Genomic DNA, 27,837 nt, shown 5'->3' with positions numbered 1-27,837 from the left:
TTTGCGGACGTTGGTTTTCCCCAGGTTAAAGAAGAGCATAGGTTTCTAACTTGCACTGAATCACAGCAGCAAGAACTCTATGCAGACACTCACTCACCAGGCCCAGGCTTGGTTCTGGTAATTTTCACGGCCCTGTTGTCAAAGGCCATTGTAGGATCTTGACTTAAAGCAGATTTTTGACTAATGGGGAGTAAGTTCTCAGCCTTCTCCTGGCTGGCTCTCTTTTTCCTAAATTGTCCTGCATGAGAACCTGAGATCACCTTTTTCCAAAGACTGTTTCTCAGGTTAGTGAACATTTTTCAATTTCCTTGTCCGTCCTTTCAGGGATTTGCCCTTAGCCATGCATAGCTGGGCTCCTTCTGAACCAGCACACTACCACATTGTCTGAATGTGAAGTCTTTTTATTATTTTTTTTAGAGATAAGGTCTTGCTCTATTGCCCAGGCTGAAGTACTGGCATGATCACGGCTCACTGTAGTCTCAACCTCCTGGGCTCAAGGGATCCTCCCGCTTCAGCCTCCTGAGTAGCTAGGACTACAGGTGCACACCACCATGCCGGGCTAAATGCCAGATGATTTCTAAAGAATCATATCTCACTTTTACTTAAAAACTGTATATTTATTTAAAATTTTAAGCTGGAAAAGGGTTCAAACCTCTTTCCCATACTTAATTTAAACAAAATAATTCAAATAGTACTTAGGGAAATAACTTTCTTTTTTAAAGATAGGATGGCCATTCTGGCCTTGGGACTAGCAGAAGGCACGAGTTGTCCTACCCTCTCAGGATCTGAGAATTTGTGGCCTCTTCAGTCTTATCCTCACAAGTGGCTCTTACTCTTCCACAGACCCTGGGTCACTGGCATCCACCTTCAAATAAATCTAAATAGAAGCCAAGTCCCCCAAATCAAGAGCACAAGATAGACTGGCTGCTCAAACCAACGCTAGTATTTCGAACATCTTGCAGAAAGCTTCTGAACAGTTAAAAAGAAATTGCTCTATGGACACTTAAGTGGTAGGAATTGAGGAGGGGGATTTGGGAAGGGAAGATGGGATCTAAAAGAAGAATCCATGATGCTGAAAGCTCAAGACCGTCTTAGCTACTTCACAGGCCTCCCTCATAACATTGATCAAAACCTTGACTTTCAGGAGAGCCTGGAAAGGTCAAACTCTTTTGCTTTGTCCTCTCCTTTTCGTTTCTCACCCCTTTGATGCAGCCACAACATCAGTTGTTATTTACCTGTTTCATATTATAAAAGGACTGCAGCCACAACACAAGCAATTTGGAAAACAGAAGGGGCATGGGAAAATCACTCATACTCCTAGCAAAATCTTCCAGTCTGTTTAAAAAATGCAGTCACCCGGGTGTGGTGGTTCATGCCTGTAATCCCAGCACTTTGGGAGGCCAAGGCAGGTGGATCACGAGGTCAGGAGACCGAGACTAGCCTGGCCAACATAGCAAAACCCCGTCTCTACTAAAAATACAAAAATTAGACGGGTATGGTGGCATGTGCCTGTAGTCCCAGCTACTTGGGAGGCTGAGGTTGGAGAATTGTTTGAACCCGGGAGGCGGAGATTGCAGTGAGCAGACCACGCCATTGCACTCCAGCCTGGGTGAGAGTGAGACTCTGTCAAAAAAAAAAACCACAAAAAACAAAAAGAAAGCAATCTTTTAAGATATCATTATAGGCCAGGCGTGGTGGCTCATGCTTATAACCCCAGCACTTTGGGAGGTCGAGGCGGGCGGATCACCTGCACTCAGGAGTTCAAGACTAGCCTGGGCAACATAGTGAAACCCCATCTCTACTAAAAACACAAAAATCAGCTGGGCGTGATGGCACATGCTCATATTCCCAGCTACTCAGGAGGCTGAGGTGGGAGAATCACTTGAGTCCAGGAGGTGGAGGTAGAAGCGAGCCGAGATCAGACCACTATGCTCCAGCCTGGGGGACACAGTGAGACCCTGTCTCAAAAAAACAAAAAAAAAGATATCATTATAACATACAATAATACAAGCATATGCCCTATCTCTTTTCTTTTTTCTTTTTTTTAATTGAGATGGAGTCTTGCTTATGTTACCCAGGCTGGACCTCCTGGGTTCAAGCAATTCTCCCGCCTCAGCCTCACAAGTAGCTGGGATTAACAGGCATGAGCTGTCACACCTGGTATTAGGCTTTACTTTAAAATATATATATATTTTTTAAAAAATTCTGATAACAGTAGAGCACAATCTAGATGAAAAATGTAGGATACAGAAAAATGTATAAGAAAAAAAGTTTCTCAAATTCCCATCACCTGGTGAAGTTACTGTTGACACTTCAGTGGGCTTTCTTCCAGTTCCTTTTTTATCCACATATTATATACTGAATAAATATCTACAAACACGTTTCTTCAAACCAAATTTAGATGATAATGTATGTACTCCTTTATTTATTTTATTTTTTGAGACAGAATCTTGCTCTGTCACCAGGCTAGAGTGCAGTGGCGCGATCTTGGCTCACTGCAACCTCCAACTCCCTAGTTCAAGTGATTCTCCTGCCTCAGCCTTCTGAGTAGCTGGGATTACAGGCAAGTGCCACCGTACCCAGCTAATTTTTGTACTTTTGTACTAGTAGAGACAGGGTTTCACCATGTTGGCCAGGCTGGTCTTGATCTCCTGACCTCGTGATCCGCCCACCTTGGGCTCCCAAAGTGCTGGGATTACAGGTGTGAACCACCGTGCCTGGCTTGTCTGTACTCCTTTATATGCCACTTTCTTCACTTAATATAAAACATTTCTGCACTTTTTCACTTAAACATCCCTATAGTCATGAAAATTAATAATTTTTTAATAGTTTATTACATAGATTTCCCATAATTATTTAGTCATTTATTGGCTTTTAAAAGAGCTTTTTATTTTTAAATTTAAAAACATTTTTAAGAGCTGGGGGTCTCACTATGATGCCCAGCTGGCCTCAAATTCCTGGGCTCAAGCAATTCTCTCCTGCCACAGCCTCTGAGTAGCTGGGACTACAGGTATGTACCACTGTGGCTGGCTCCTTACTGGCTTTTCAAATTGTCTCCAATCTCTTTTTTTCTTCTTTTTTTTTTTTTAAACAGAGCCTCATTCTGTAACCCAGGCTGGAGTGCAGTGGTGTGATCCTGGCTCACTGTAACCTCAACCTCCTGGGCTCAAGCAATCTTCCCACCTCAGTCTCCCAAGTAGCTGGGACTACAGGCACGTTCCACCAAGCTCGGCTTTTTTTTTTTTTTTTTTTTTTTTAGAGATGGGGTCTCACTACATTTCCCAGGCTGGTCTCAAACTCCTGGGTTCAAGCAATCCTCCCAACTTGGCCTCACAAAGTGCTAAGATTACAGGCATAAGCCACTGTGCCCAGCCTCCAATCTTTTCAGTTATAAATAATGTCATGTTCAACATTTTTCTGCTTTTAGCTTTTCCCTATTTTGAATTATTTCTTTAGGAAAAACTCCCAGAAGTAGAATTAACAGGGTAAAAGAGGTAGAAGCATTTTTATGGTTTTGACACGCAGGCTGTTTTAGAAAGGACCATTCTGGTTTTCACTACCATCACTAGCTAAAGAGTCCAAAAATGGCACTTTGTTTCAATTTGCATTTCTCTGATACTAGTGAGGCTAGAAATTTTTCCACATTTGTCATCCAGTTCTACTTCCTCGTTTTCAGGTTGTCAGTTTATTTTCTTTGATCATCTATCTACTGTTTTTTGTTTGTTTGTCTGTTTTGAGATGGAGTCTTGCTCTGTCCCCCAATCTGGAGTGCAGTGGCATGATCTTGGCTCACGGCAACCTCTGCCTCCCAGGTTCAAGTGATTCTCCTACCTCAGCCTCCCGAGTAGCTGGGACTATAGGCATGTGCCACCACACCCAGCTAATTTTTGTATTTTTAGTAGAGACGGGGTTTCACTATGTTGGCCAGGCTGGTCTCGAACTCCTGGCCTTGAGTGATCGGCCCCCCTCGGCCTCCCAAAGTTCTGGGATTACAGGTATGAGCCACCGTGCCCAGCTTCTACTGGGTTTTAAGAGGAATTATTTGTTATAGAAACTCTTTCAATAAAAATATCAACCCCTCCCATCACAACTGCTATGAATATGCGGTTGGCCTTTTAATTTTAGGTGGTCACTAGCCTCTGGTTCCCACCATAATATTGAAGCTCTTTTCTCAAAAGAATGTGGCATAAAACTTATTTACTGAGCACGTATCAGGGTCAGACACATAACACATTGCAGGGCTAGGTTCCCCACACATGTCCTCATTTAGAGCCTTTACCTAATGATGTGTCTGCCCAGCCCTCATCCTCAGGGTTCCTGGAAGAGCTGCTGCTGCTGCTGCTGCTACACGTCTGTTTTTCCCCTACCTCTCTGTCCTGCCTGTTTCTTTGCCGACTCTTGTTCCAGCCCTTTCTTAACACATAACCCCGAAATTTTGCCTTTACCAGACTCTCAAACCTTCATGTGCTTTGGATGCATGAAAGTGTTGTTAAAATTCACAGATTCTGCCTCCCAGCCAAGGCCTCCAGAATATGAATTCCAAGCTGGGCCCTGGATGTGCAGGGTTTGAGCTGGCTCCTTGGGCTAATCTTACATGGCTGCACATGACCTTCATCTTTGAGACCAGTAGTATCTAGAAAGGTTGGCTGGAAACTTGTTCTGTAATGGTGCCTGTATCCATCCTCTCCCCTCCACCTCAGCAGTCACTGCTTTATTTCAGGTCTCATTTTACGCAATTGCTCTTCCCTTCAGCCACAAAGAAGATACTGAAGTTCCCAGAATCATCATGCTGTTTCAACCTCGTGTATCTTCACATGCACTCTTCCCTCTGCCTGGAATATCCCTCCCCTCCTGTTTGCTCCTTAACCCAGCAAAATCCAGCTACTCCCTCAAGCTCAATTCCTGGGCTGTCTCCTTCCGGAAGATTCTGTCCTGGTTTGGATGTTTATCTGTCTGCTCCCCCAGCACCTGCTGGGTGCACACCTCCCTGAGACCTTAGCAGACTGCAGAGAACCAGTAGCTGCCTTGTGTCTCTCCCACTGTGAACACTTTAAAAGGTGGATTAAGTTTTGCCTTCCCAACTCCCAGGGGCATGGCAGGTATCTTTTTTTTTGTTCTTTTTTTTTTGAGACAGGGTTTCACTCTGTCACCCAGGCTGGAGAGTGGAGTAGCTTGATCTTGGCTCACTGCAGGCTCGAATTCCCTGGGCTTAGGCAATTCTCTTACCTCAGCCTCCCAAGTAGCTGTGACTACAGGTACACATCACTATGCCCAGTTAATTTTTTTTTTTCCCCACAGACAAGGTTTGGCCTAGGCTGGTCTCAAACTCCTGGACTCAAGCAATCCTCTTGCCTCAGCATCCCAAAATGCTGGGATTACAGGAGTGAAGCCACCACACCCGGCTTGCCAAATCATTTCTATCAGCACTCTCACCATAGCTTCCCTGCTCCATAGCCTACGGTATTTCCCATGGTCTGACACAGAAACTTCCAATTCTGCCTGATAAGACTGATCCAACCATATTTTTGACATCCCTCTACCACACACCCTGTGTTCTCATTGGGCAGAGAACATCAATATATATAAGAGAACATACACATATAATTTGTTTTTAAGTTACAGAAATGGCATGTTCTTTTCTTTATTTTCAGATGGAGTCTTGCTCTGTTGCCCAGGCTGGAGTGCAATGGCGCAACCTTGGCTCACTACAATCTCCGCCTCCCGGGTTCAAGCCATTCTCCTGCCTCAGCCTCCCGAGTAGCTGGGATTACAGGCACCGGCCATTATGACTGGCTAATTTTTGTATTTTTGTAGAGACAGAGTTTCACCAGGTTGGCCAGGCTGGTCTTGAACTCTTGACCTCAGGTGATCCACCTGCCTTGGCCTCCCAAAGTGCTGGGATTACAGGAGTGAGCCACGAAGCCTGGCACATATTCTTAATTTAAAGAAAACATATAGCAGAAAGTAAAACTGCAAAGTGAGTCTCACCTATGTCCCTGCAGCTTTCTCCAGTAAGCTCTCTCCTATGAGTTTCCTGGACTAAACCATCTCACGTGGGTCCACTAGCAGCGCTCAGCTGACTCCAGGGCACGGCCCCCTTCCTATGGCGACTGAAAGCCACACCCGCTCTTACACCTCTGTTATGTACCCCTCAGAACAGAATGCTGCATGGACCTCTGACGGACAGGTACTTATTAAACACTCTCTCCAACTAAACCTGCCCCTTTTCCTCACCTGGCTCCATCCATCTAGCTCAGGGGCAGAGCTTGGGGACTGCACGATGCCCCCAGCTCCATGTCAGAGGGTGTGCGTGGAGCCCAAGCTCCCCTGCAAGGAGTGGAAGGACACAGAAGCAGGCATGCAGAGAATAAGGGAAAGAGGAGGGAGTGGGGAGGGAACAGGGCGCGTGTGTGTATCTCAGCTGTGGATGCAAGATCTTGGGAAAAGGTCCAGTGAAAATCTAGTCTAGAGTTTAAGTTGGGAGGCTTCAAGATAGCATGAGCTCCTACCCAATGCCCTAGCCCCAGGATCCTTTCTCTCCCCAAAGCATCTACAGAATGTCTTGGGCCCTATGGGTAGCCCCAGCCACCTCTCCTCTACCTTGGCCAAGCAGCCATTCCCAGCAGGGCTCCTGGTTAGTCCCAGGTCCCTCCTCTTGCCCCAGTCCCATGGGAAAAGCTCCCTCACCCAGTGGGAACAAGCCGTGATCCACCATGGCCCTTGCCTTTTCCTGAGGAGCCTATGCATCAAGAAAGCTCGAGGCTCTGGCACTCAGTGGGATCTGAAAGTGTTGTAGAGAGAAGAAAAAAGACCAAAAGGAGAGTGGTTTCAGGTTCCAAGCCCCATACCCTACCTAAATCACTCAGTCAAACTTGGCTTTCACTTGATTAAAAGGGTTTGTGATAAAAAGGAAAAAAAGATAACCAAATGACCTAAAAAACCCAGAGTCAAGCCCTGGAGATGAAGCATCCATGTGGAAGTCAGGTTCCGGATTCAGCTCTGGTATAAACTATGATTTGGATCACTTCCCCTGAGTCATTCCCATCCAGCTAGGGCCAGGAAAAATACCTCCCTACTTCCCTCTCAGGCCAGCAAAACCTTCTGTTCTGAGCACAAAGGCATCTGGTTTAAACCAGAGTAGCAAGGATAGGAAGATTCCCTGGGAAAGGCGGAACCAGGTGCCAAGAATTCCCATAGTGACTGCGGGGATAAAGAGGTCAGTCTGTTCAGAGGCTGGAGACGCTTACCTTGACACCGCCATCCGACTTCTTGTTCAATAGGCTTTTGGCAGCTGTGAAAACAAAGAGGAAAATCAAGTCTCCTGCATTGTACCCTCTCCCCCACCTGAAGTCCAGCAGCCAGATCCACAAGAGAGTGCTGTGTCTGACAAGGGGGCCAAGGATCTCCCGAAACCCCCGAAAGAGGCACTTCCTATAGCCTCTTGGCAAGAAGGCGATCTCAAGTGGCGTCAGAGCCCTCAGGGTGGCACCTCAGGATCTCCTCTGCATGAAAGAGGGCATGGATGCACGGCACTTAGAGGAGAAACCATGCTCAGTACTGGAGCTGCCTGGGACACTGGGGACTCTGCCTTTGACAGCTTCCACCCAGGCCTGGAAGCAGAGTGCCAGGGTGAAAGGGTAAGGGCTCCATCCCTAGGTGCCATGGGAGTTCTCTGGATGGCCAAACTGCAAGGATGCAAGACATCTCCTGAGTGTTCTCAAGAAGCAGAGTGTCACAGTTCACACAGGAGACCAGAGGACAGACAGACACAGATACAGAAACCAGGACCACCTACAGGAGGGTTTTGCCAGGGGGTTGAAGCCTTCACTGGGCAGGTCCTCACCAGGTTCACTGGGTCCTAGCTGCCACCCTTTTCCCCAGTGTCCACTCTCTGGACCCGTGAGCAGGAAGGACTGGGCAGAATAATGAGCTGTCAAACAGATTCTAGCCAGGCATGGGGTGACGCTCCAGGCTGATGAGCTCTGTGCCAGAAGGCTGGTGATACCAGCTGGCCACAAAAGGCCACAGGAAGGCAGCAGACAGTGGGGAGGAGAGTCTGGGAGGCACAGGGAGATGGAATCAGCCCAACTGTCTGATCCACCTGGACTGCCTGCCTTGGGTTTTTATCTTGGTTCCACCACTTGCCAGCTGTGTGACCTTTGGTGAGTTACTTAACCTCTCTGAGCCTCAATTTCTTTATCTATAAAATGGGATAAAGTAGGGTCGACATCACAGAACAGTGGTGGGAATCCAGTGGGATTATGCATGAAAAGCACTTAGCAGAGTACCTGGCATATAGCAAGTACTCAGTAAGTGTCCACCATCGTTGTCACTACTGCTGCCACCCTCCTGCCCTTTGGGTAGCCATTCCTCCCCAAGCTGTGTTCTGTCTCTCTCCAGTGAGACTAGGGGTCCTCCCATTACAAGAATTCTGACTCCAGAAAAAGGTCTTTGATCTTATGTTGTGCTGGATTTGAATGTTGTTTTTTAAATGTGTTGACTCCTGTGCCTGACCTACCACTGTCTAAGTGCTTTCCATTCACCAGCCAGCTCTCAACACCGGTTGCCCATTAGGATCACCTGGGAGCTTAAAAAAGCATATAACCTATCCTATCCCCAAGGCTCTGATTTTATTGTCTGGGGTGGGCTCCTGGCATTAGGACTTCTTAGGAGCTCCCAGGTAACGGCTGTACTGCACAGGCAGGGCTGAGAGCCTTCGACAGGGTGATCTTAAGAACCACCATGTAATTTATCATCCCCATTGGGGAGGTGAGGACACTAAGGCTGGGAGAGCTGATGTGACTCGCTCAGGGTGTGGCAAGGCTAGGATCTGAACCCAGGAACTGCTGGCTCTGAGGCTTCTGCACTCTGGAGCCTTTCAGACCTGGAGGCCTGAAAGTGCCAGACTTCACAATTTTGAGAGGCGCAGCTCCTCCGTGGGGTCTTAAACAGCGCTGCGGAAGTCTAGTCCTAGCACCAGGCAGCTCAGGGCAATGCCCAGCACTGTCTCTGAGGGCCCACTGTCGGCTGCGGCCCTCCCAGGGCGTCGGGCTCTTGGCAAGTTTCCCGCTGCCCGGCTCCACGCCCCCAGGCTACTGCCCCCTGAGTTGGCAAGCGCCCAGCATGCATGGCTGGTTAGGGGGCTCCGTAACAACAATGCGCTTGCAGATGCCAAGTTAGGTAGTCCATCCGGCATGCCCATCTCAGCCCGCAAGCATGGGACTCGCCTCCCTGGTGAGTGGGCCCGGCATGCTGGCCCTCCTGGTGGGGTGGCAGGGGGCCGAGGCAGGCGGTCGGGGAGGACTCATGCCACGTACCTTGCCCGGCCAGGCCGGCGGCGCTCGCGGCAGGCGAGGCGGGGGCGGAGCTCTGCCTGCCAACTGAGGGGATACAGTCTCTCAGTGCACAGAGCCCCGCAAAGCCACGGGGCCGTCAGCAGCGAGCATGCCCCAGCGCAAGGCGCAGCCCAGGCGGCGTGGCCAAGCCAGCCGAGCTGGGGGAGCGGAGCGCCGAGGGCAGGCCGAGGAGGCAGGCGCAGCCAGCCCTGCAGCAGTCTGGGAGCCTGGGAGGACCGGGCTGGGCCAGGGCATAGGGAACACTGCATCCCCACCAGATGGAGAGGGCAGCAGTGCCTGTCTCATGACCCCCTCAGGGGAGAGTCCATAGCGAAGTGCCCGAGCCGGTGAGAGGCAGGTGCCCCTTCTGAGGTAGCCCGGCCCTAGCTTAAGGCTGTGATGAAAAGCCCTCCCTTTTAGTCCTTCCCTCTTTAGAAGCTAAATGAGCCCACAATGAGAGAGCCGGGGGCGCAGAGCAGCCCTCTCCCCTCTCTACATCCCACACACTAGAGGGACTGGTGTGTGAGACCCAGGGAGGGTCTGTGGCCCTTGTGCAACTAAGTTTACTGGCGGGCCCCAGCTCCATGCCCCCCAGCCCCTCAGAGACACAGGTCCCTGACTTAAGGGAGGTAGCTGGGAGAGGCAGCATTTTCAGTCTGTGTGTCGCAGTGTGCTGAGGGAGAAGGTACCCAAGAGATAAGCCCCGAGAAAGAAAACAAAGGCTGCTGAAGCAATACACTCTGGAGGCCCCGATTCGCTGTTAGCCAAACTGCTAGAGTCCAGGCTGAGCCACATCTCCTATTGGGGGTCAACTCAAAAAACAGCCCTAGGGAAATATATCGGTGCCCTTCCTTCTTGATTGCATCCATAGACACCTCTTTCTGCAGAAGCTTCCGGACAGACTCTGTCCTCACCTGTCCCAGAGTCAGGGCAGAAGAGGACATCCTGGAATGCTTGCGGCATTGTTTGTCTCCTCTGACCCAAGGCAAAGTGAGCTCAAAGGCCAGTCTAGGTCTGGCCAATAAGAACAGGAGGCGCTATAGGGATGAATAAAATGCTTTGTCCTAACACTCGATTTCCTGAAACCAGGATGCCAGTTTCCTGAAATGGAGGGGGAGGCTGACATGGAGGCCCAGGGCCACAAGACAGGGCCCTTGCTATTGCCTGGCCGGGCTAAAAGAAAAGCAGCATTCTGACTTCACATTTCTTCAACTTAGAGGGGAGAGAGGACAGAGCTTCGCTCTAGGGGCAGCACAGAAACGCCTTTAAATGTCCTCTGGAAAGGCTCGTAGACCCAAAAAGTAGAAGCTGCGTCATTAAAGCACAAGAAGCAGGGCGTGGGACTACAGTTGCAACTCCACCGGAGGCAGCCAGCCACGCTTCCCCGTTCCCATCTGCGAGAGGTGGATCCAGACCACAGTATGCCCGTCGTAGATACCCACGACACAAGATCAAGCCCCAAACCAATGTCAAAGGAGGCCTGAGGCAGGGTACCACCAGCCCGGGCTTACTATCCAGCCCTGGCCTTCCAGAGCTCCATGGCTCTCAGGCTATACCACCAAGCCCTAGGCCTCCCTGCCTGCAGCATCCTCACAGCCAAGGCCCTTGGGGTTACCTGGGGCCAGCACAGGTGAGCCCATCAGGACGGATACTCAGAAGCGGCTCCCACTGAGTGGTGGTTTAGGCTCCCACACAACCCCCTTTCCATGGTGGTGCAGAGGGGAAGCAAGGGAGGGAGTCTTATTATGGGAAGGAGAAGGGGGGTCTTGAACCAAAACAGTGAGGCAAGGGATTAGAGGGAGGGAGGACCGGGGGAGATGGCAAGCTGGGCAGAGCCCTCTCTGTCTTCAGTCTCGACATTAATCTTTTCCTCACAAAAAAGCCACTGTGCTTCCCAATTGAAGGCAAACAATAATAGGGGCTGGGGTAAGGGTGGGGGCAAGAGGGGAGTGGAGTGTCTTGCATCTTAAAAAGAAATGTCAAGTGTGATTTACAAATTATTGGTCCCACCTCTCCCAATACTTCATGCAAATTTAAGCAAGTTCCTTTCCCTCTCTCCTGCTGGTCTTTATTTCTTCACTTTTATAGCTAGCATCATAGGGAATATTTTAAGCACAAGTCGCCGCAAAAGGTTTAAACATCTGGAATAATTTCTATTAGTCATCTCCACTTGGGCAAAATGAAGTAAGAGATCGTCCTAGCAGGCAAATGAATGGTGGCAATTTGGCAATTGAGAAGACTCGCTGTACCTCATCTCTCTTTTCTTCCCCCAGCACATTCTCTAAGATCCTAGAGTGGCTACAATCTGTAAAGTGCTGAGAGTCTTCAGAGAGTTAAATAAGAATCCAGAGAAACAAGGTACATAGCAAGGTGGGCAGGCTACTCCTTGGGAAGTTCTAGGAAATAGAATTCACAAATGTGAGTCCAGCCCCTGAATCTCAGGAGCAGGACTCAGCAGCAGCAGCAGCAGCAGCCCCTCAAAACAGGATCCTCACTCGCCCTGGTCAAGGTGTGGCCCAGGACGCCGAGGAAACCCAGCGGTGCCTGGGATGGCAACAGCCCATTCCTGACCCACTCACCTCGGCATAATCAAAGTACACAGCTGGGAAAACATACCTGAGAAGTTCCTGGAGACAAGCATGGTTGTGAGGATGGCACCCTGGGGAAAGAGGAAGGTCCTGTGAATTCACTGAGACCCTAGAAAAGGGCAGGCTGGTCTTAGGCAAAGGCAGGTCCAGGATAGAGCCTGAAGACATCAGGCCTCTGGGACCCCTCCCCTGTGACATGTACAACCTTCAGAGCCCAGCTCCAGCCAGGAGGGGAGCTTCCTTCTGTAATGGGGCAGGAGCCACACTTGTGCAAGGCATGATGTCAAGGAGGCTGGCAGGCCAGAAATGACACTCACCTTCAGTTTTCTCCGGGCGTTGAACTTGCGCAAACACTCCACAGTCTCCTGACGATGCATCATAGATGCCACCGTGGATCGTTGCTAGAAACCAAACAGACAGGCTGTGAGCCCCAGCCCAGATCCTCTGCCCCTCCCACAGTCCTGGTATCAACACCATGTTCAGGACAGGGTCATGCACTCAGCCACCCCAGAGTTGCTCTGAAGATGAAATGAGGTCACAGATAACACTTTTAGAATAAAAGCACTACCCCAAACTCAAGGTTACAAAGGACAACATGAACGTGAGAACGCCGTAACTGATGCTAGACAGGCTGCTGAGAGCACGTCCTATTCTTCCTTGGGAAACGGAGGCTATGGAACAGAAGAGTACCCTGGGGGCTGTGATCCTCATTCAGTTACTCCTTAGGCAGCTGCTTACTGAGCACCTACTGCGTTCCAGATGCTCAGCAGCGAGAGAACGGCAGGGTTCCTGCTCTCTACAGAGGACGTTCCTTCCTTCCAAGAGCCCCTCTCAACACACACCCAGCAAGGTCCTGAATGAAGCCGTGATCCCAGAAGCTAAGGATCGTCACCTTGAAGCATCAATTCTTTTCATTATTCTGGATGGATTTTTTTTTTTTTTTTTTTTTTTAACGGAGTCTTGCTTTGTCGTTCAGGCTGGAGTGCAGTGATGTGATCTCGGCTCGCCGTAGCCTCCGCCTCCCAGGTTCTCCCGTCTTGGCCTTCTGAGTAGCTGGGATTACAGGCACATCCTACCACACCCAGCTAATTTTTGTATTTTTAGTAGAGATGGGGTTGGCCATGTTGGCCAGGCTGGTGGTCTTGAACTCCTGACCTCAAGTGATCCGCTCACTTCAGCCTCCCAGAGTGCTGGGATTACAGGTGTGAGCCACCGTGCCCGGCCTTTTTTGGATGGAAATTTGTCTTCAATGAATTTACTGCTAACTTCCTGGTCTCCTTAAACAGAGTCCATGGGACATAGTCTACATTTCCTCGATGACTCAGTTGTCAATACCAGCATCAATTATTATGTAATTTCAGAATATAGTGATGTCCTCAGGGGCTCAAGATACACAGGACTGTAGAGGGTAGGGCCTGCAAAAATGACCCCAGAACAGAATACTTCCCCCATTCTTGGGTGCCTGTTTCAGGTTGCTTGCCCTCTCCCCTTGCTGTTGCTGTCTTCACCAGCCTGTCAGAAAAACAAATCCTGGCACCTGCAGCCAAGTACCCACAACACCACGGGGCCTCCTGGTGATCCTTTCCCTCACCCTTGGCCCACTCTTTCCAGGTCCGGAGGCAACTCTCCCCACCTTCTCTACCTTCCCCAAGTCTCCTCTCATTTTGCCTCCTCCTTGGTGTAAATTTCTCCAAAAGCAAAATGAGAGGTCATCAGCAAGAACCCCTTTCAGCTCAGACTCCCACTCAGAAAGCGATTTTCACCTGCCTCCACCCTAACAGGAGTCTCAGGGGGATCATGCCTCATGCCTGGGGTGGACCCCTTGCCCTTGGCTCAGGAGCTCCCTCTCTTTTTCTGCTATCCAAACCTTTGCTTCCCCAATTAGCCAGGATCTTCAACTCTTCCTTTGGACTAGATTCTTCTCTATAAATTATAGTTAAGCCTCTCCTTAAATAAAAAAAAAATTTTTTTTTGAAACAGCATCTCACTCTGTTGCGCAGGCTAGGGTGCGGTAGCATAGTCATGGCTTATTGCAGCCTGCACCTCTCTAGGCTCAGGTGATTCTCTCATCTCAGCCTCTCAAGTAGCTAATTTAAAAAAAATTTTTTGTAGAGATGGGGTTTTGCCATGTTGCCCGGGCTGGTCTCAAACTCCTGGGCTCAAGTGATCTACCCACCTTGGCTTCCCAAAGTGCTGGGGACTACAGATGTGAGCCACCACGCCTTGCCAATATAATCTTTAAAAAGAATTTTTTTTTTTAGAGGCAGAGTCTCCCTCTGTCACCCAGGCTGGAGTGCAGTGTCATGATCTTGGCTCATTGCAACCTCCACCTCCTGGGTTCTAGTGATTCTCATGCCTCAGCCTCCCAAGTAGCTGGGATTATAGGTGTGTAACAACATACCCAGCTAATTTTTTATATTTTTCATAGAGATGGGGTTTCACTATGTTGGCCAGGCTGATCTGCCCGCCTTGGCCTTCCAAAGTGCTGGGATTACAGGTGTGAGCCTTACATTAAAAGCTTCCCCAGCCCATCCTAATCGAAGTAGCACCATTTATTTCCCACCTCACTGCCTAGCTCCCTATGCCCCTCCTCACCTTCACTCCCTCTTTGTCTCACTGAAAACAGGCTTCCATCTTTCTCTCCACTGTCTCAGTGAAATGATGAAACAATGGCATCTAATGGTCAGAGCCAGGGGATTCTTCCCCAACTTAATCAGGGACTCTTCTGCATCTGATTCCCGACGTTCCCTTACTGAGACCCCCTGTTTCTTAGTTTCTGGGTCTTCTGGAAGGTCTCACTCTCATTGTCCTTTGCTGGGCCCCCTAACTCTCCCTGTCATTTAAATGCTGGTGTGTAGTGGCCGTCTCGTCTCTACTACAGCAATACAAGCTCACCGTTAAGAACTCAACCAGCATAGGCACAGGCCCATCTATAGCATAGGAAGAGGCTATTTCTACAGCCTCACTACCAACTGCACAGAAATGACTACAACCTGGATTTCCAATTTTTAGCTTCTTTTCTAATCTCTAGGACCATATTTCTAACCACCCACTGGATGTGTCTGGCTGGAGGTTGCCAGACACTATACTCAGTAGGCACAAAATGAAAACCATCATCTTGTCTCACAAACAAGCTCCTCCTCTGGTTTTCTTCTGGGCCAATGAGGGTACAACTCTCTGCTCAGGGACCAACTTGAAACTTGGCCGTTCCCACAGATCCCTCTCTCTTCTTTGCTCCCCGAAATCCAACTGGAGAGAATTAAATCCTTTAGGTTCTCTCAAATATCTCTTGAATCTCAACACACTGCACCTTCCCCTATCCTTACCCTCCGCTGGGACCTCACCTGGTCTTGCTTAGACTATTATGACTATTAAAAAAGCCTCCTGAGCTCTCTGTCTCCAGCCCTTTTCTGTCAAAAATTTTCAATTCCCTTGTTTTTGTTTAAAGAGGTGGGGTCTGACCATCTTTCCCAGGCTGGAGTACAAACACTATTCACAGGTGCAATCATAGCTCATTGCAGCCTCAAACTCCTGGGCTTATGATCCTCCTGCCTCAGCATCCCCAGTAGCTGAGACTATAGGCACGTGCCACCATGCCTGGCAATTCATTTTTTATACAACTTTCAAAGTGTTCTTAAATGCAAATTTTGTTCCTTCTTTAAAACCCTTAAATGATTCCCTATGTTTCCAGAATAAAATCCAAACTCCTTAGGCAGAAACTTGTATGTCAGGGAATCTTTTGCCTCATTCTCTTGCATTCTGATATTTGCAGGCTCATCGACAACCAAACAACTCAACATTCCTTTAACTCACCACAGTTTCCCATAACCTCTTACCGTGCTAAACACTGCAGGTTAACGTTCTGAGGACCTTGTTATTTGCCAAGAACCAGGACAGGGGTGTCACCTCCTCCATGCAGCCTTCAGTAACCCCACTACCCACTAGGAACAGTAGGAGCTCCTGTACTCTCACTAGATTCTTGTACATACTTGTCACATTGTAACATGATTGCCTGTTTGAGTGCCTGTCTCCCTAGATGATCTTTGGGGGCAGGGACCATGCCTCATTCATCTTTGTATCTCCAGCACCCAGACAGTGACCAGCACCAAAGAGGTATTCAATAAACACAGAATGGACAGATAAATAATGCCTCGTGGTTGTCAAGATGCCTAACTTACCAAATCCTCTTTTTTGAAAGTAGACATTTCAGCTTGAAAGAATTGTGTATGAAAACAGAGTATGTCGCCCCAAACTGATAGCCTTAGGGGACTCTCCTAGGACTTCAGCACAGAAGCTTTATGCCTCACCTTCTATGCTTTTAATGACTCAGAGACCCCTTCTGTTGATTTGTTGGGTCTTGGTCCCTGTTCCATTGGAGTTGAGATCTGAGTATGAACCCCAGCTTGGGAATTCACTTTGGGTTTTGCTAGCTGCTTTCTATCACCAGCTACCTGGAGTCTGCAAGGGTCAACCTGATCCCTCATCTAAGAACAGAACCAATCCCAGTCTGACAGCCATGAGTAGGGGAGAGAGGAGTAGCGGCCCGCCAGCCCCCATCAGCCTCCCGAGTCTCCCTGGTGACATTTATTGACCCTGCCCCTCAACATTTCCTCTGCCCGCCTGCTCAGTTCTTGCTTGGGGCCCAGAATGAATCTCTGCTGGTAAGAGGGAGGAGGTGGTACCGAGGGCACATGGAGGGCTGACACCCCTGAGCTCCTTGGCCACTGGCAAAGATACTTACACAGACCCATGGGTGCTTGAGAGCCTGGTCAGCCGTGATGCGCTTTGCTGGGTTTATGGTCAGCATCTGGTTGATCAAGTTCTTGGCTTCAGGAGTTACCGTGTCCCATTCTGGTGATGGGAACTAAGGAGCGGGAACAGGGAGAGGAGGAATATGATATTGGTGAGCTTCACACCCTGAAACATTGGCTCTGTCTTCAACTCAACTCCTGTAATTGGGATACTCTGTGGTACCTAAAGCTGTGATCAGCAGAGTTGGAGAAGCCCTGGGGCTATCCCAGAACTTGTGTCAACTTAAAGACTGGGAAAGACAGACAGAACACTCATGGTTAGAACACCAGAATATCAGATCAGAGCAGGAAGGGGACTCCAACATTCTCTGGTTTAAGCCCAGCTCTCTACTTAGGAGGGAATAGAGGCTCAGCAATGTGTCCAAGGTGCCACTGCAGTGAAGGGAGTCTCCAGGCCTTTTGTCCCTGTGCTACATAGCACACCAATGAGGCTGCTCCATTCTTTGCAAGTAAAGATCAAAGGACTTCAGTGAGCTCCTCAGCTTTAGTTACAAAGAAGGCTGTGCAAAAGAAAGTTGCTCCCTGGGACATAGGGTGGCAAGAATTGGGCCCTGGATGCCCATCCCTGGGTCCTCAAAGTCCCCTGACACCCCCTGTATCACATTACACACTAAACAAGCCTGCTCCCTTGGACAAAGCCCGAGGAGCAGGACATCTGCCCTTCCTGGCCTGGCTGCCCGGCTCTCTGGTCCTTACATCATAGGCTCCAGCCTTGATCTGCTGATACAGCTTGTGCTGATCCTCATCCCAGAAGGGAGGATAGCCCACCAGGAGGATATACAGGATGACCCCTACGAGACAGAACACACAGGTCATGGGGGTCAGTCGCCTACTTCCCTGAGGAACCAAGAAAAGCCATGCAGGGCTCAGAGCCACCTAGAAAGGCAGGGGCCATACCAGAGACAGAAGTGGATGCCAGCCAATAATGCTATGCTACCAGCCCCTCCTGCTATGCCTCACACTTCACGTCACCAAGTCACACCAGGGATTTCTTTAGGCACAACCCATCCTCTAGGGCGTGGGCAAATCCCTCTCCAAGAAGGATACAATGTCATCCCAGAAGCACTCAGGGAGGAGAGTGTGATGGGAACGGCCATCCCAGGGGCACTAGAGCAAACACTATAATTTCACATACACCAGGCACGTATGTGTGACCCGCAAGGAATAGCGATGCCTCTTTCTTGCCATCATCGGAAGTTAAGGGCCCTTAACAGCGAAAAGCTGAGAGTGTGGAATGGGCTTACCGCAGGCCCAGATATCCACAGGTTTTCCATAGGGATCTTTCCTCAAGACCTCAGGGGACAAGTAACCTGGGGTTCCAGCAAAACCTGTAGCAGAAGAGAGGGCAGAGGCATACTGAACCCACTTTCTCTCTCGTTAAATCCACACCAATCATTTCCCCCAAGTCCCTTCTCATTCCTGCTGCTTTTGCTACATAAGCACTCAGCACATGGGCAGCAAGAGCTGACAGGCTGGGCTTCTTGTAATGCCTGGAGTCTGAACCAGAGGACAAAGCCGTATGCCTACCAGGAACTCCAGCTCCTTCCCAGAGGCAGCAAGAAAGCAGTGCTGACAACAGCTAGACTTGCTGTAATGAGTCATGTAGGGCCAAGAGAGATCTCTGCACCCTCCCACCCTCTGCCAGTCTCTGAGGAGGCCAGGACCATTAAGGGTCTGGCTTCTAGTTCGTTTTTTTTTTTTTTTTTTTGAGACGGCGTCTTGCTCTGTCGCCCAGGCTGGAGTGCAGTGGCCGGATCTCAGCTCACTGCAAGCTCCGCCTCCCTGGTTTACGCCATTCTCCTGCCTCAGCCTCCCGAGTAGCTGGGACTACAGGCGCCCGCCACCTCGCCCGGCTAGTTTTTTATATTTTTTTAGTAGAGACGGGGTTTCACCGTGTTAGCCAGGATGGTCTCGATCTCCTGACCTCGTGATCTGCCCATCTCGGCCTCCCAAAGTGCTGGGATTACAGGCTTGAGCCACCGCCCCCAGCCTTGGCTTCTGGTTCTAATAGAGGAAGGCAGATCGGGAAGAGGAGGAAGGGCGGGGGCGGCATTCTGGAAGACAGGGTTACCCTTACCAAACCAAGCCTGCTGCTCTCCCTGTACTTCGATGGCTAGGCCAAAATCAGCCAGCTTGACAGCGGCACCCTTGCATTTACTCGCCAGCAGCAGGTTCTCAGGCTGCAGAAGGAACAGAGAGAACCTTGTGAGCACCCACCCTGCAGCCCAGAGGGAGCCTAGTTTGGACCTACGCAGTACCACTATCTGGCACCAGGTGGCGCCAACACTTCATAAGCAAAGGCAAGGAGGGAGGCCTGGGTAGTACCTTCAGGTCCCTGTGGACGATGTCATGCTGGTGGATGTGGTTAACACTCTCCAGAATCTGATGTATACAGTGGCTAAAAAAGCAGAAGGAAAAGAAATGTTAGTGCAGGGTTAAACCACCTCATCCACATCCACAACCACATGCTGCAGACTAAGGCATGTGACAAGGGGCCATGGATTCACAGAGAATCACTTAACAGCCACTGGAACCTTAGACTCTGCACATCATCTTGGTCAACCTATTTAAAGAAAGAGGAAACCAAGGCCCAGGAAGATTCAATGGTTTCTCTAGGATCACCACTAGAATGGGTTCACCTCACCCCCTTTTGACTGGAAAGGTCTAACACAACCAATTCATTTCCAAGAGATCAGGAGACAGCCCAGAATGCTGAGGAAGATGAGACTATCCAACTCCTTCCTTCTTTCTCTTTCTCCATATAGTAACTTTGTTCTTGGAGAAAAGGTTTGTGCTGGTAACTTAGGAAGGAGAGCCCAACTAAACAACCTAAGCTACTTTGAGGGTGGGTGCACTCATTCATTCCCCTAAATGTTTATTGGGTACCTAGGATATGAAGATGGACAAGACCCAACAGCTGCCCTGAGGTTTGGCACCCAGTAAGGCAGCTAAAACAAGTATCTAGATGCCTTTAAGAAACAATTTACTTGAGAGTTTCCAAACAGGGCACTTGAGGAGCACTTCTGATGATTTTGCATAGAGAAAAAAAACCAAAGTTACATTATTTTATTTATTATTTTATTTTTGAGACAGGGTCTCACTCTGTTGCCTGGGTTAGAGTGCAGTGTCATGAACACAGCTCACTGCAGCCTTGACCTCCTGGGCTCAAGCAATCCTCCCACTTCAGCCTCCCCAGTAGGCTGGGACCACAAGCATGAACCACTGTGCCCAGCTAATTTTTGTATTTTTTGTAGAGACAAGGTCTCACCATGTTGCCCAGGCTGGTCTCAAACTCCTGAGCTCAAGTGATCCACTCACCTTGGCCTCTTAGTGTTGGGATTACAGGTGTGAGCCACTGTGCCCAGCCACAGTCACACACGTAAATCAGACTGTCCACACTGCAAACCATCCTGCCATCCCTGTCATCAAACTCCTGGCAGGGAGTGGGGGCAGTCTAGAGCAATGGTTTTCAACTGGGAATGAATTTGCCCCCCCGCCCCCACCAGGGGACATTTGGCAATGCCTGGAGAAATTTCTGGTTGTCACAACTGGAGGAGGGATGCCCCCAGCATTTGGTGGGCAGAGGCCAAGGATGCTTCTAAATGTCTGCCACAATGCACAGGAGAGGCCTCACAGCAAGGAAGTACCTGGCCTAAAACGTTAGTAGTATCAAGGCTGAGGCACTTGGCCTAGAGCATAGACCCCTGTCATCAGGTACTATCTGGTATACTGAACATGTCTGCAGAGCATCCCGGTGTATTGGGCTGGGTGGCCTGGACTTACTATTCCTAAAATCTGATGCTGGGGATCCCACAAGAACCAAGAGGTCGTACTGGGTCCCTGGGGGCTGAAACTCGGGCCTCTCCATAGGACACAGCCCAAGAGTGGGCCACAGAAACTTTAAGACTGAGCTATAGAGGCGAGTCTCCACAGAGATGTATAATTAGAACAGAGCCGGGCTAGCAGGGAGCGCCTTCTGGCCAAAAATGGCAAAAGTGCGAAGTGTCCCAGCAGAGCCAGGCCAAGCCCACTGGTACAGTCACCCCCCTCAGGGCCCCCTCCCTACAGCTCTCCCTCCTCCCTGCAGGCTCCCTGAGCCATCACTGCCTCCTCTGTCTCAGAGCCTGGTCCTCCCCTGCTGGCACTGGAATTCATCTCCCCACTTGAGAATTCTTCCCGAGGCTGAAGCATCTGAAGTTGATCAGCAAACATTGGCCTCTCAGGGTTGAGAAATTCGTGAGGAAGCTGCACTCCCCCACTCTACAGAGGCAGCCAGAGCTGCCACATAAGCCAGATAAGCTGCAGGCAGGATGATCAAAACCAGGTTGTAGGGACATCACCCTCCGAGAAAAGCGAGGCTGGGGGAAGAGCCAAGGCGGGAAAGGCAGGCTGAACAGGCGCCTCAGAGTGTGGGTGAGGGAGGCACCAGGGATTCCAGGGAGGGCAGAGGCTGAGGCATGTGGCCGGGGAATGGTCCTCAAGTTGCAGGAGCCCCACGGCAAGGCCGGTCGTGGTGGTCTAGGGACAAGGTGACAGAGGCTGAAAGTTCCCAGGGCTCTCTGGTTGGATTATTACCTAGAACTCTCCACTCCCTCAGGATAGAAATCATGTTTTCTGCACCTCTGCATCATGCCAGAGCCTCAGCACAGTGACTTGAGAACACTAGAATTTGTCAAAGGAAAGAAAAGGGCAGAGGGGGACATTGGGCATGGTGGCGAGTATACAGTAGTGCAAAAAGAAGTATTTCTGGGGTCACAGGGTAAAGGAGACTTGGAAAAGCTTTGTAAAACATTCATCTGGAAGTGACTGTTTGGGTGTGAGGGGAGGGGGACGTAGTCTCGCTCTGTTACGCAGGCTGGAGTGCAATGGCATGATCTTAGCTCACTGCAACCTTCGCCTTGCAGGTTCAAGTGATTCTCCTGCCTCAGCTGCCCAAGTAGCTGGGATTACAGGTGCACACCACCACACCCAGCTAATTTTTTTGTATTTGTAGTAGAGACAGGGTTTCACTATGTTGTCCAGGCTGGTCTCGAACTCCTGACCTCAAGTGATCCAATTGCCTCGGCCTCCCAAAGGGCTGGGATTACAGGCATGAGCCACTGCGCCTGGTTAAGAAGTGTTGAATTTTTAACTTCTAATATCACTCACAGTATGTAGCCCTAGCCCAGGTCAACAGAATCTTTCTCCAGACAAGAGCTATTCTTATCTTCCCCAAAGGCTATTCAAACAGGTACAATGCTGGCCCCCAAAGGTGGCCAAAACTTACTTCAGTCCTAAACTCCAGAGCTACACTTGAACTCTCAGGCCCTCATCCTACCTGGCATCTGCTTCACTGTAGTACTCTCTGGCCACAATGTCTTCAAACAGCTCCCCGCCGGTAACACTGCAACCAATGGGAAGAAGAGGGTCAGAGGTGGAAAGGGTCCCTTGACCAACCCCAATGTCCAAGAAGAAACAGGGTCACCCTGTAGAATGGCTTTCAGAGAAATCCCAACTCCCCATGCATTTCATGTGAGAGCTCAGAACACACTCGATCCTTCAGTGACACCCGGATTCTCCTTGAGGTATCATGGGCCCTCCCTTCTGGACATTTCTTTTTCCAAAATCCACAGATTCACTAATAGGCAGAGATGAAGATACAGGGATCTAAAAGAAAACAGTCAACCTACCCCAAAAGTCACAGCTTTGAGACCAACATAAACACTAAAATATCACTGCCCAGGAAGGACAGAGCTACTACTGAAGTTGAAGAGTAATGAGACCAATGACACAGACCCAACCCTGAGAATCCTGGAGAGGAGTGTCCAGGAGGTGAAGAGCCACTTTTAAGACATTAAACCACAACCAACATGGAGGAGAGACCCAATCCAATGGAGCCTGGTTTCCGACTAATGAAAGCTACCTCTGATTTCTCAGGATTTTTAAGGTCATGCAAAGAGCTGTATTTTATTTCTTCACTAAGGACAGCACACAGAAACAAGACAAAGGCATCTGCGCAAGGTGTGCTGCTGAACAGAAGTGCGAGAGGAACGCTGTCCTGGGATTCAGAGCCCTGGGGGGACGCTGGGGGAACATGGAGACTCCCTTGGTGGGGGCAGCAATCTGCCCCAGTCAAATCCTTTCTCTCGGACCAAGGAGGGGGCCCTGGGCAGAGGCTGGAGAGCCTGTTTAGGCCTCTTCCTGAGCCTTCATTTTGAGCCAGCTGGAGGGAAAGGCCCCCACACCCTCAGAAAGCGGCACTTACAGGTCAAACACGAGGTAGTGAAACCCTTCTTCAGAAATACTGTCATGGAGGCGCACTGCAAGAGAGGAGATGGGGACAGAGATTAACAGAGAGAAAACTCAGAAATCCTGGCCTTCTCCTCCTCAGTAGCCCCGCCCCTGCCCCATCCTGTCAGGCTCACGGGGCTCTCCAGAAGGAGCAGTGTGGGGAAGTGGCGACGTGCCCAGTGCCCCCCAGTGCAAAGCTACACAGCCTGGGAGCCAGAGTCTGGCGCTCTGGTTGCCACCTCAGACTCAGGCAAGAGAGAAAAGCTTCATGGCTAAGAAGTCAAGATGGAGAGAAGCCGGAACCTTCCCAGAGGGCTGGTCTCCGAGAAGGTGGTCCTGGGATATGATGCACGATGGTGAGATGCAGCGTGAGCAGCACCTAGCAATGTTGACGGCAGGGGACAACAATGACCAGATGGGAAAGCCAGAGAGCTCTTCCAGAGCAGTAAATGGGAGCAGAACTAAGGGGAGGGGAAGAAGGTGGAAAGGCAGAGCTCAGCAGGAAGGCACATGGTGCAGGATAATGGATGGCGAGCCTGGAAGGCCACGCACACATTCAGGCAATGACGACAATAACAGTTTATTAAGTGCTTTCTACGCCAGGCCTTGTGCTAGGCTCTTGCATACATTACTGATTTTGCAAGCATTTATTGAGTGCCTACTGTGTGCTGGACCCCATGCTAGGTAGTGGGATTCAGGAGGAACAGACACAGTGCCTGCCTTTGAGGAGTTTATTATTCCTTTCGACCAGCTGAGATGAATGTTATTCCCATTCTATAGATGAGGGCACCAGAGGCTCAGGGACATAAAGTCTCTTGACAAAGGCCAAAGAGCTTCTAAGTGGTGGGTCAAGATGTGAATCCAGTACTACCTGACCTCAAAGACTGTGGTCTACACCACTGCTTCCCGTAAGAAACGTGGGGCAGCCCCCATATCCAGACAACAAAGCCCTGGCATCCAAAAGAAAGACCACTTACAAATGTCCCTAAAGCAGGATCGCAGACAGGTCCGGGAGGGTGCCGCAGGAAGAAGACTCGGGCGACGCACCAGCTGCGAGAAAAGGCTGGCAGGCGGAATCCCTCCCCGCTCCCCGCCTCCAAAGCTCTTGGGCAAAAAACCAACCTGAAGTCTTCTGAGGTCTCCTCTTCAAGTTTCTGCCCACAAAGCCACCTCTGGGTTAAATGCCAACCCCTGAGCATCATTCTAATGCAGACAACTCCGCTTTGGCTGACTGTCCTGTCCCTCCCCTCACCTGAACTCTCTTGATGGGGAACCTCTGTTCCAAAGGCCTCCCTCGGTTTGACCTTTGCTCCAAGCCTTGGCAGTTACAGGCGTACCTCATGAAGCACTTCAGGAATGGCCTGACACCAAACTAACTGGTTCAGTGCTGGGAGACAAAGAAATGGCCATGTCTCTTCCTGGGTGGGCCCTGGCTGCTTCCGTTTCCAGTGTCATACGTTTCCTCAGGGCTGAGGTGCTTCCCTTTGTCCCCTCCCCACAAAGCAAGATCATTCAGAAAGCAAAATATACAACCCAGCCGGCGCAGTCCCGAGGCACTGACCTATAGCCCCCTTGTTCTCCTCCCTTGATGACTGAGGACTGCGAAGCCTGCCAGGGCTGGAGCCAGGGCCTCAAGACTGTTTCCACCTCCCATTACCTACCTGATCTGATCTAGTGACTCAACCCCCAAAATCCCATCCCAATCTCAGTATTTCTGCGAACAGGATCAAAGGCAGGTGACACTTCCAATATTCTTCCTCCTTAAAACATTCTCTCCTGGGTAAACAAGATGCTTCCCTAGGCCTGTAGATGACAGAGGGGGCTTTTAGGACAGGAGGAAGGAGCCAGCGCCAGGCACCTGCCTTCCTCCCATAAAAACTAGCCTGGGCACACTCCATATATACACTCTATCGAGTGCTCTAGAAGTCCTGCCACTGCCTCCGTCCCACTCACTTGCGCACTTCTGGTCTAAGTCGGTGCCTCACACTGAGTCTCGCTGCAGCTGCTGCTCCCTCACTTCCAAAAGGACTTTCCACTTAATTAAAAATTTGCTATTAAAAAGCATTAAAGTGTGTAATACAAATAATCTCCTGGAAATCAGCTGTCCCAGAAGCTACAGACCAGCTCCATTAGGGAAGTGACTAACAGCAGCAGCATGGGGAGCTAACGGGACAGCAGGTGTGATGCTGACAATCATCTCAGAGAAGTGGAGCTGCTCAGCTCTGCCTGGGCCTGGCGCTGAGCCCTCCCTCAGCCAGAGCCCCACCCCATGCCCAGCATCACCCCATGCCCCACACCACCCTGCCCCCACCCAGCACAGCAAGGCCAAGAACAGGGCAAGAAGTGCAGGCACCCAGGCCTCTGCCTAGACATGGAGTCATTGGCGTCTGCCCTTCTCCAGGAAGGCCACACACAGAGCCCAGGTGGGAGGAAGCCGGGGAAGGGAATTAGAAGAGAGGAGCAGCAAAGGAAGACTAATCCTTCCAGGCCACCCAGTGGAGAGAACAGCTTTGATGTGTGCCCCAGAGCAAGGCGCCCGCCAAGACAAGGAGGGATGGAGGAAGCTGTATCTGAATAAGACTGCTATCGATATTTTTTTAATTTGTAAAGAAATTAACAGGGCACTGAAGACAAGAGGAGAAATGACTGTGCCATTCTAAATGCCTACTTAGCAACAGCAGATTCATTCTTTCTTTTTTTTTAAGAGTCAGGGTCTCACTATGTTGCCCAGGCTGGGCTAGAGATCCTGGTCTTGAGCCATCTCCTGTCTCAGCCTCCTGAGAGGCTGGGACTACAGCTGTGAGCTACTGCACCCCATTAGATTCTGATAATAACAATCTAAATCTAAGAACTAACACTTAGTTGAGCTGTCCCTGTGTGCCGGTGTTGTTCCATGGGCTCCACGTGCATTACTGTATTGAACCCTCACATCAACTGCACAGGGTAGCTACTTACATATAAATAACCCCATCTGACAGGAGAGGAAACTGAGGCTCCATAAGAAACCTGCCCAAAATCACACTAAGCAGCAGAACCTGGACTTGAAGCCAAGACAAACCAACATCAAGATTCCTGATATTGCAGAGTTGCTTGGGAGTCACCTTCTCAAACTCTTAGGCAAAGGAACTCTAATCTGTCCCCCCTACCCCTGGCCATTCTGACTAGCTTGACAGTGTCCACTGGGCAGCTACCCTGGAGCAGGCGAGGCTGTACATGCTATGAATGTGGCCGTGAAGAAGAGGAGCCGGCCCTGCCACCTGGAGCTGCCAGGCAAAGAGGGAAGACAGGCTTTAAACCAGCAATTACACAAATGCGTAACTAAGCACAACTGTGTCATGCTGTGAGGCAGGAGCAGAGGGACTATGGATGCGTAGAATAAAATAATCTGACACCCAGCCTGTTCCAGAGTAAAGACAGAACATGAAGGCCAACAAGGGCCAGGCCACGTCCATCGACAAGACGTGGGGAAAGGAGTATAAAAGCATTTACTGCATTTCAGCAACAAACCTAATTGCTGTTCTTTAAAAACCATGAAAGACAGAACAGGCCAAAACACCTACAAACCTTTACTTGATATTTCATGTCTTCAAGGACTGAGATAGCCACAACCCAAATGTTGTGGCTATTTCCAATTCTTTAAAAACCACCCAACAATATGCCACATTTTAACTAACAAATCCTTCTCCAAAAAGCACTGAAAAAGTGTTGCTGTTAAAAATATCTGCAGCAATAACACAGTGGGAAGGAGGTCCTGTTGCCATGGGGGCTTGTGGGGGACTGAGCTGCCCCCCAAGAGTTTGCTGTGGCAGGGCTCCCCCCACCCCCACCCTGGGGGCAGGGATGTAGGAACTGCACAGTCATGATTCAATGTTTCTTTCTTTTTATTTGCAAGTGTTTCTTTGCTACACTTACTGTTAGCTGAATGGGTACTAGGCTCAAGGGTAAATGGTCAAGCTTGAAAAACTTGTGAACTGAGTCGAGGCTGGGGGTCTTGAGGAGATCACTTCTAGGGGCTGGAATCTCTGTTTTCATCATCTCCCTCCTAGCCTCCTTTCCTGGCTGAACCCTTTCATAACAACTCCACGAAGGGACCCAGATAACAAAACAGAGGTAGGCACAGAGGAGTTAAATAACTTGCCAGAGGTCACAGTTACTAATTAGCAAATCCCAGATTCAACCCTCAAATCTGGATGCGACTCCAAAGCTGCAAACACTGGCTTCTCCAAGTATAGACCAGCATGCGGACCAGTAGCATGAGCATCAGCTAGAGACTCAAGTCCTACCCCAGACCCCCTGAATCGGAATCTGAATTTTAACATGATCCCTGGTGAGTCATAAGCACATAAAAGTTTGAGAAGTGCTGCTCTAAACCACGATGCTAGACTATGATCAAAACTGCTGGGGCAGCTCAGCACGACGGAAGACAGAGTCTATTCATTAGAGGACTTGAGAGCAGGGAGCAGGCAGATCACAGGTAGAACAGACTTCATTCAGACCTCAGACTTCACACCAGCGTCTCCTCCTCTCAACTCCCCACTGCTGGCCACACTCCCAGCACCGTTTGGAGTTCGGCAGTGTGCCTTCCACCCAACAGGCATTTTGTTGTTTGTTTGTTTGTTTTTAATTAATAAACTTTATTTTCAAAGCAGTTTTAGGTTCACAGCAAAATTGAGCGGAAAGTACAGGGTGTTCCCAAATACCCAAGAGAGAGCGTTCCCGAATACCCCATGTCCCCCCACCACACACAGCCTCCCCTACCATCAACACCTCCCACTGGAGTGGTAGATTTGTTACCATCTATGAACCCACATTGACTCATCATCACCTATAAGT

The 27,837-nt window shown here is 49.8% G+C and overlaps 1 protein-coding gene across 29 annotated transcripts in view; it reads right to left on the bottom strand.

Annotated features, from left to right (window-relative positions):
• The window catches only part of CAMK2G (calcium/calmodulin dependent protein kinase II gamma), a 62,183-nt gene that overhangs the window by 17,929 nt on the left and 16,417 nt on the right, over nucleotides 1–27,837 (bottom strand). For 15 of the 29 annotated variants that reach the window (XM_007962980.3, XM_007962976.3, XM_007962981.3 and 12 more), the window contains exons 4-13: nucleotides 22,979–23,033; nucleotides 22,052–22,117; nucleotides 19,060–19,132; nucleotides 18,812–18,914; nucleotides 17,979–18,062; nucleotides 17,431–17,525; nucleotides 16,665–16,787; nucleotides 12,241–12,324; nucleotides 11,952–11,994; nucleotides 7,248–7,291 (exon numbers count right to left, since the gene is read on the bottom strand). In XM_007962980.3, coding sequence (XP_007961171.1) covers nucleotides 7,248–7,291; nucleotides 11,952–11,994; nucleotides 12,241–12,324; nucleotides 16,665–16,787; nucleotides 17,431–17,525; nucleotides 17,979–18,062; nucleotides 18,812–18,914; nucleotides 19,060–19,132; nucleotides 22,052–22,117; nucleotides 22,979–23,033 — 770 coding nt within the window. Of the gene's footprint in view, nucleotides 1–7,247; nucleotides 7,292–9,317; nucleotides 9,381–11,951; nucleotides 11,995–12,240; nucleotides 12,325–16,664; nucleotides 16,788–17,430; nucleotides 17,526–17,978; nucleotides 18,063–18,811; nucleotides 18,915–19,059; nucleotides 19,133–22,051; nucleotides 22,118–22,978; nucleotides 23,034–27,837 lie in introns of all 29 variants that reach the window. The other 14 variants (XM_007962969.3, XM_007962968.3, XM_007962973.3 and 11 more) reach the window with 1 other exon arrangement.

The sequence above is a fragment of the Chlorocebus sabaeus genome, chromosome 9, assembly GCF_047675955.1.
Source record: "Chlorocebus sabaeus isolate Y175 chromosome 9, mChlSab1.0.hap1, whole genome shotgun sequence".
Lineage (NCBI taxonomy): Eukaryota > Metazoa > Chordata > Mammalia > Primates > Cercopithecidae > Chlorocebus > Chlorocebus sabaeus.
Note: the sequence above shows the minus strand (reverse complement) of the source record. Positions and strands in the feature narration are given on the sequence as shown.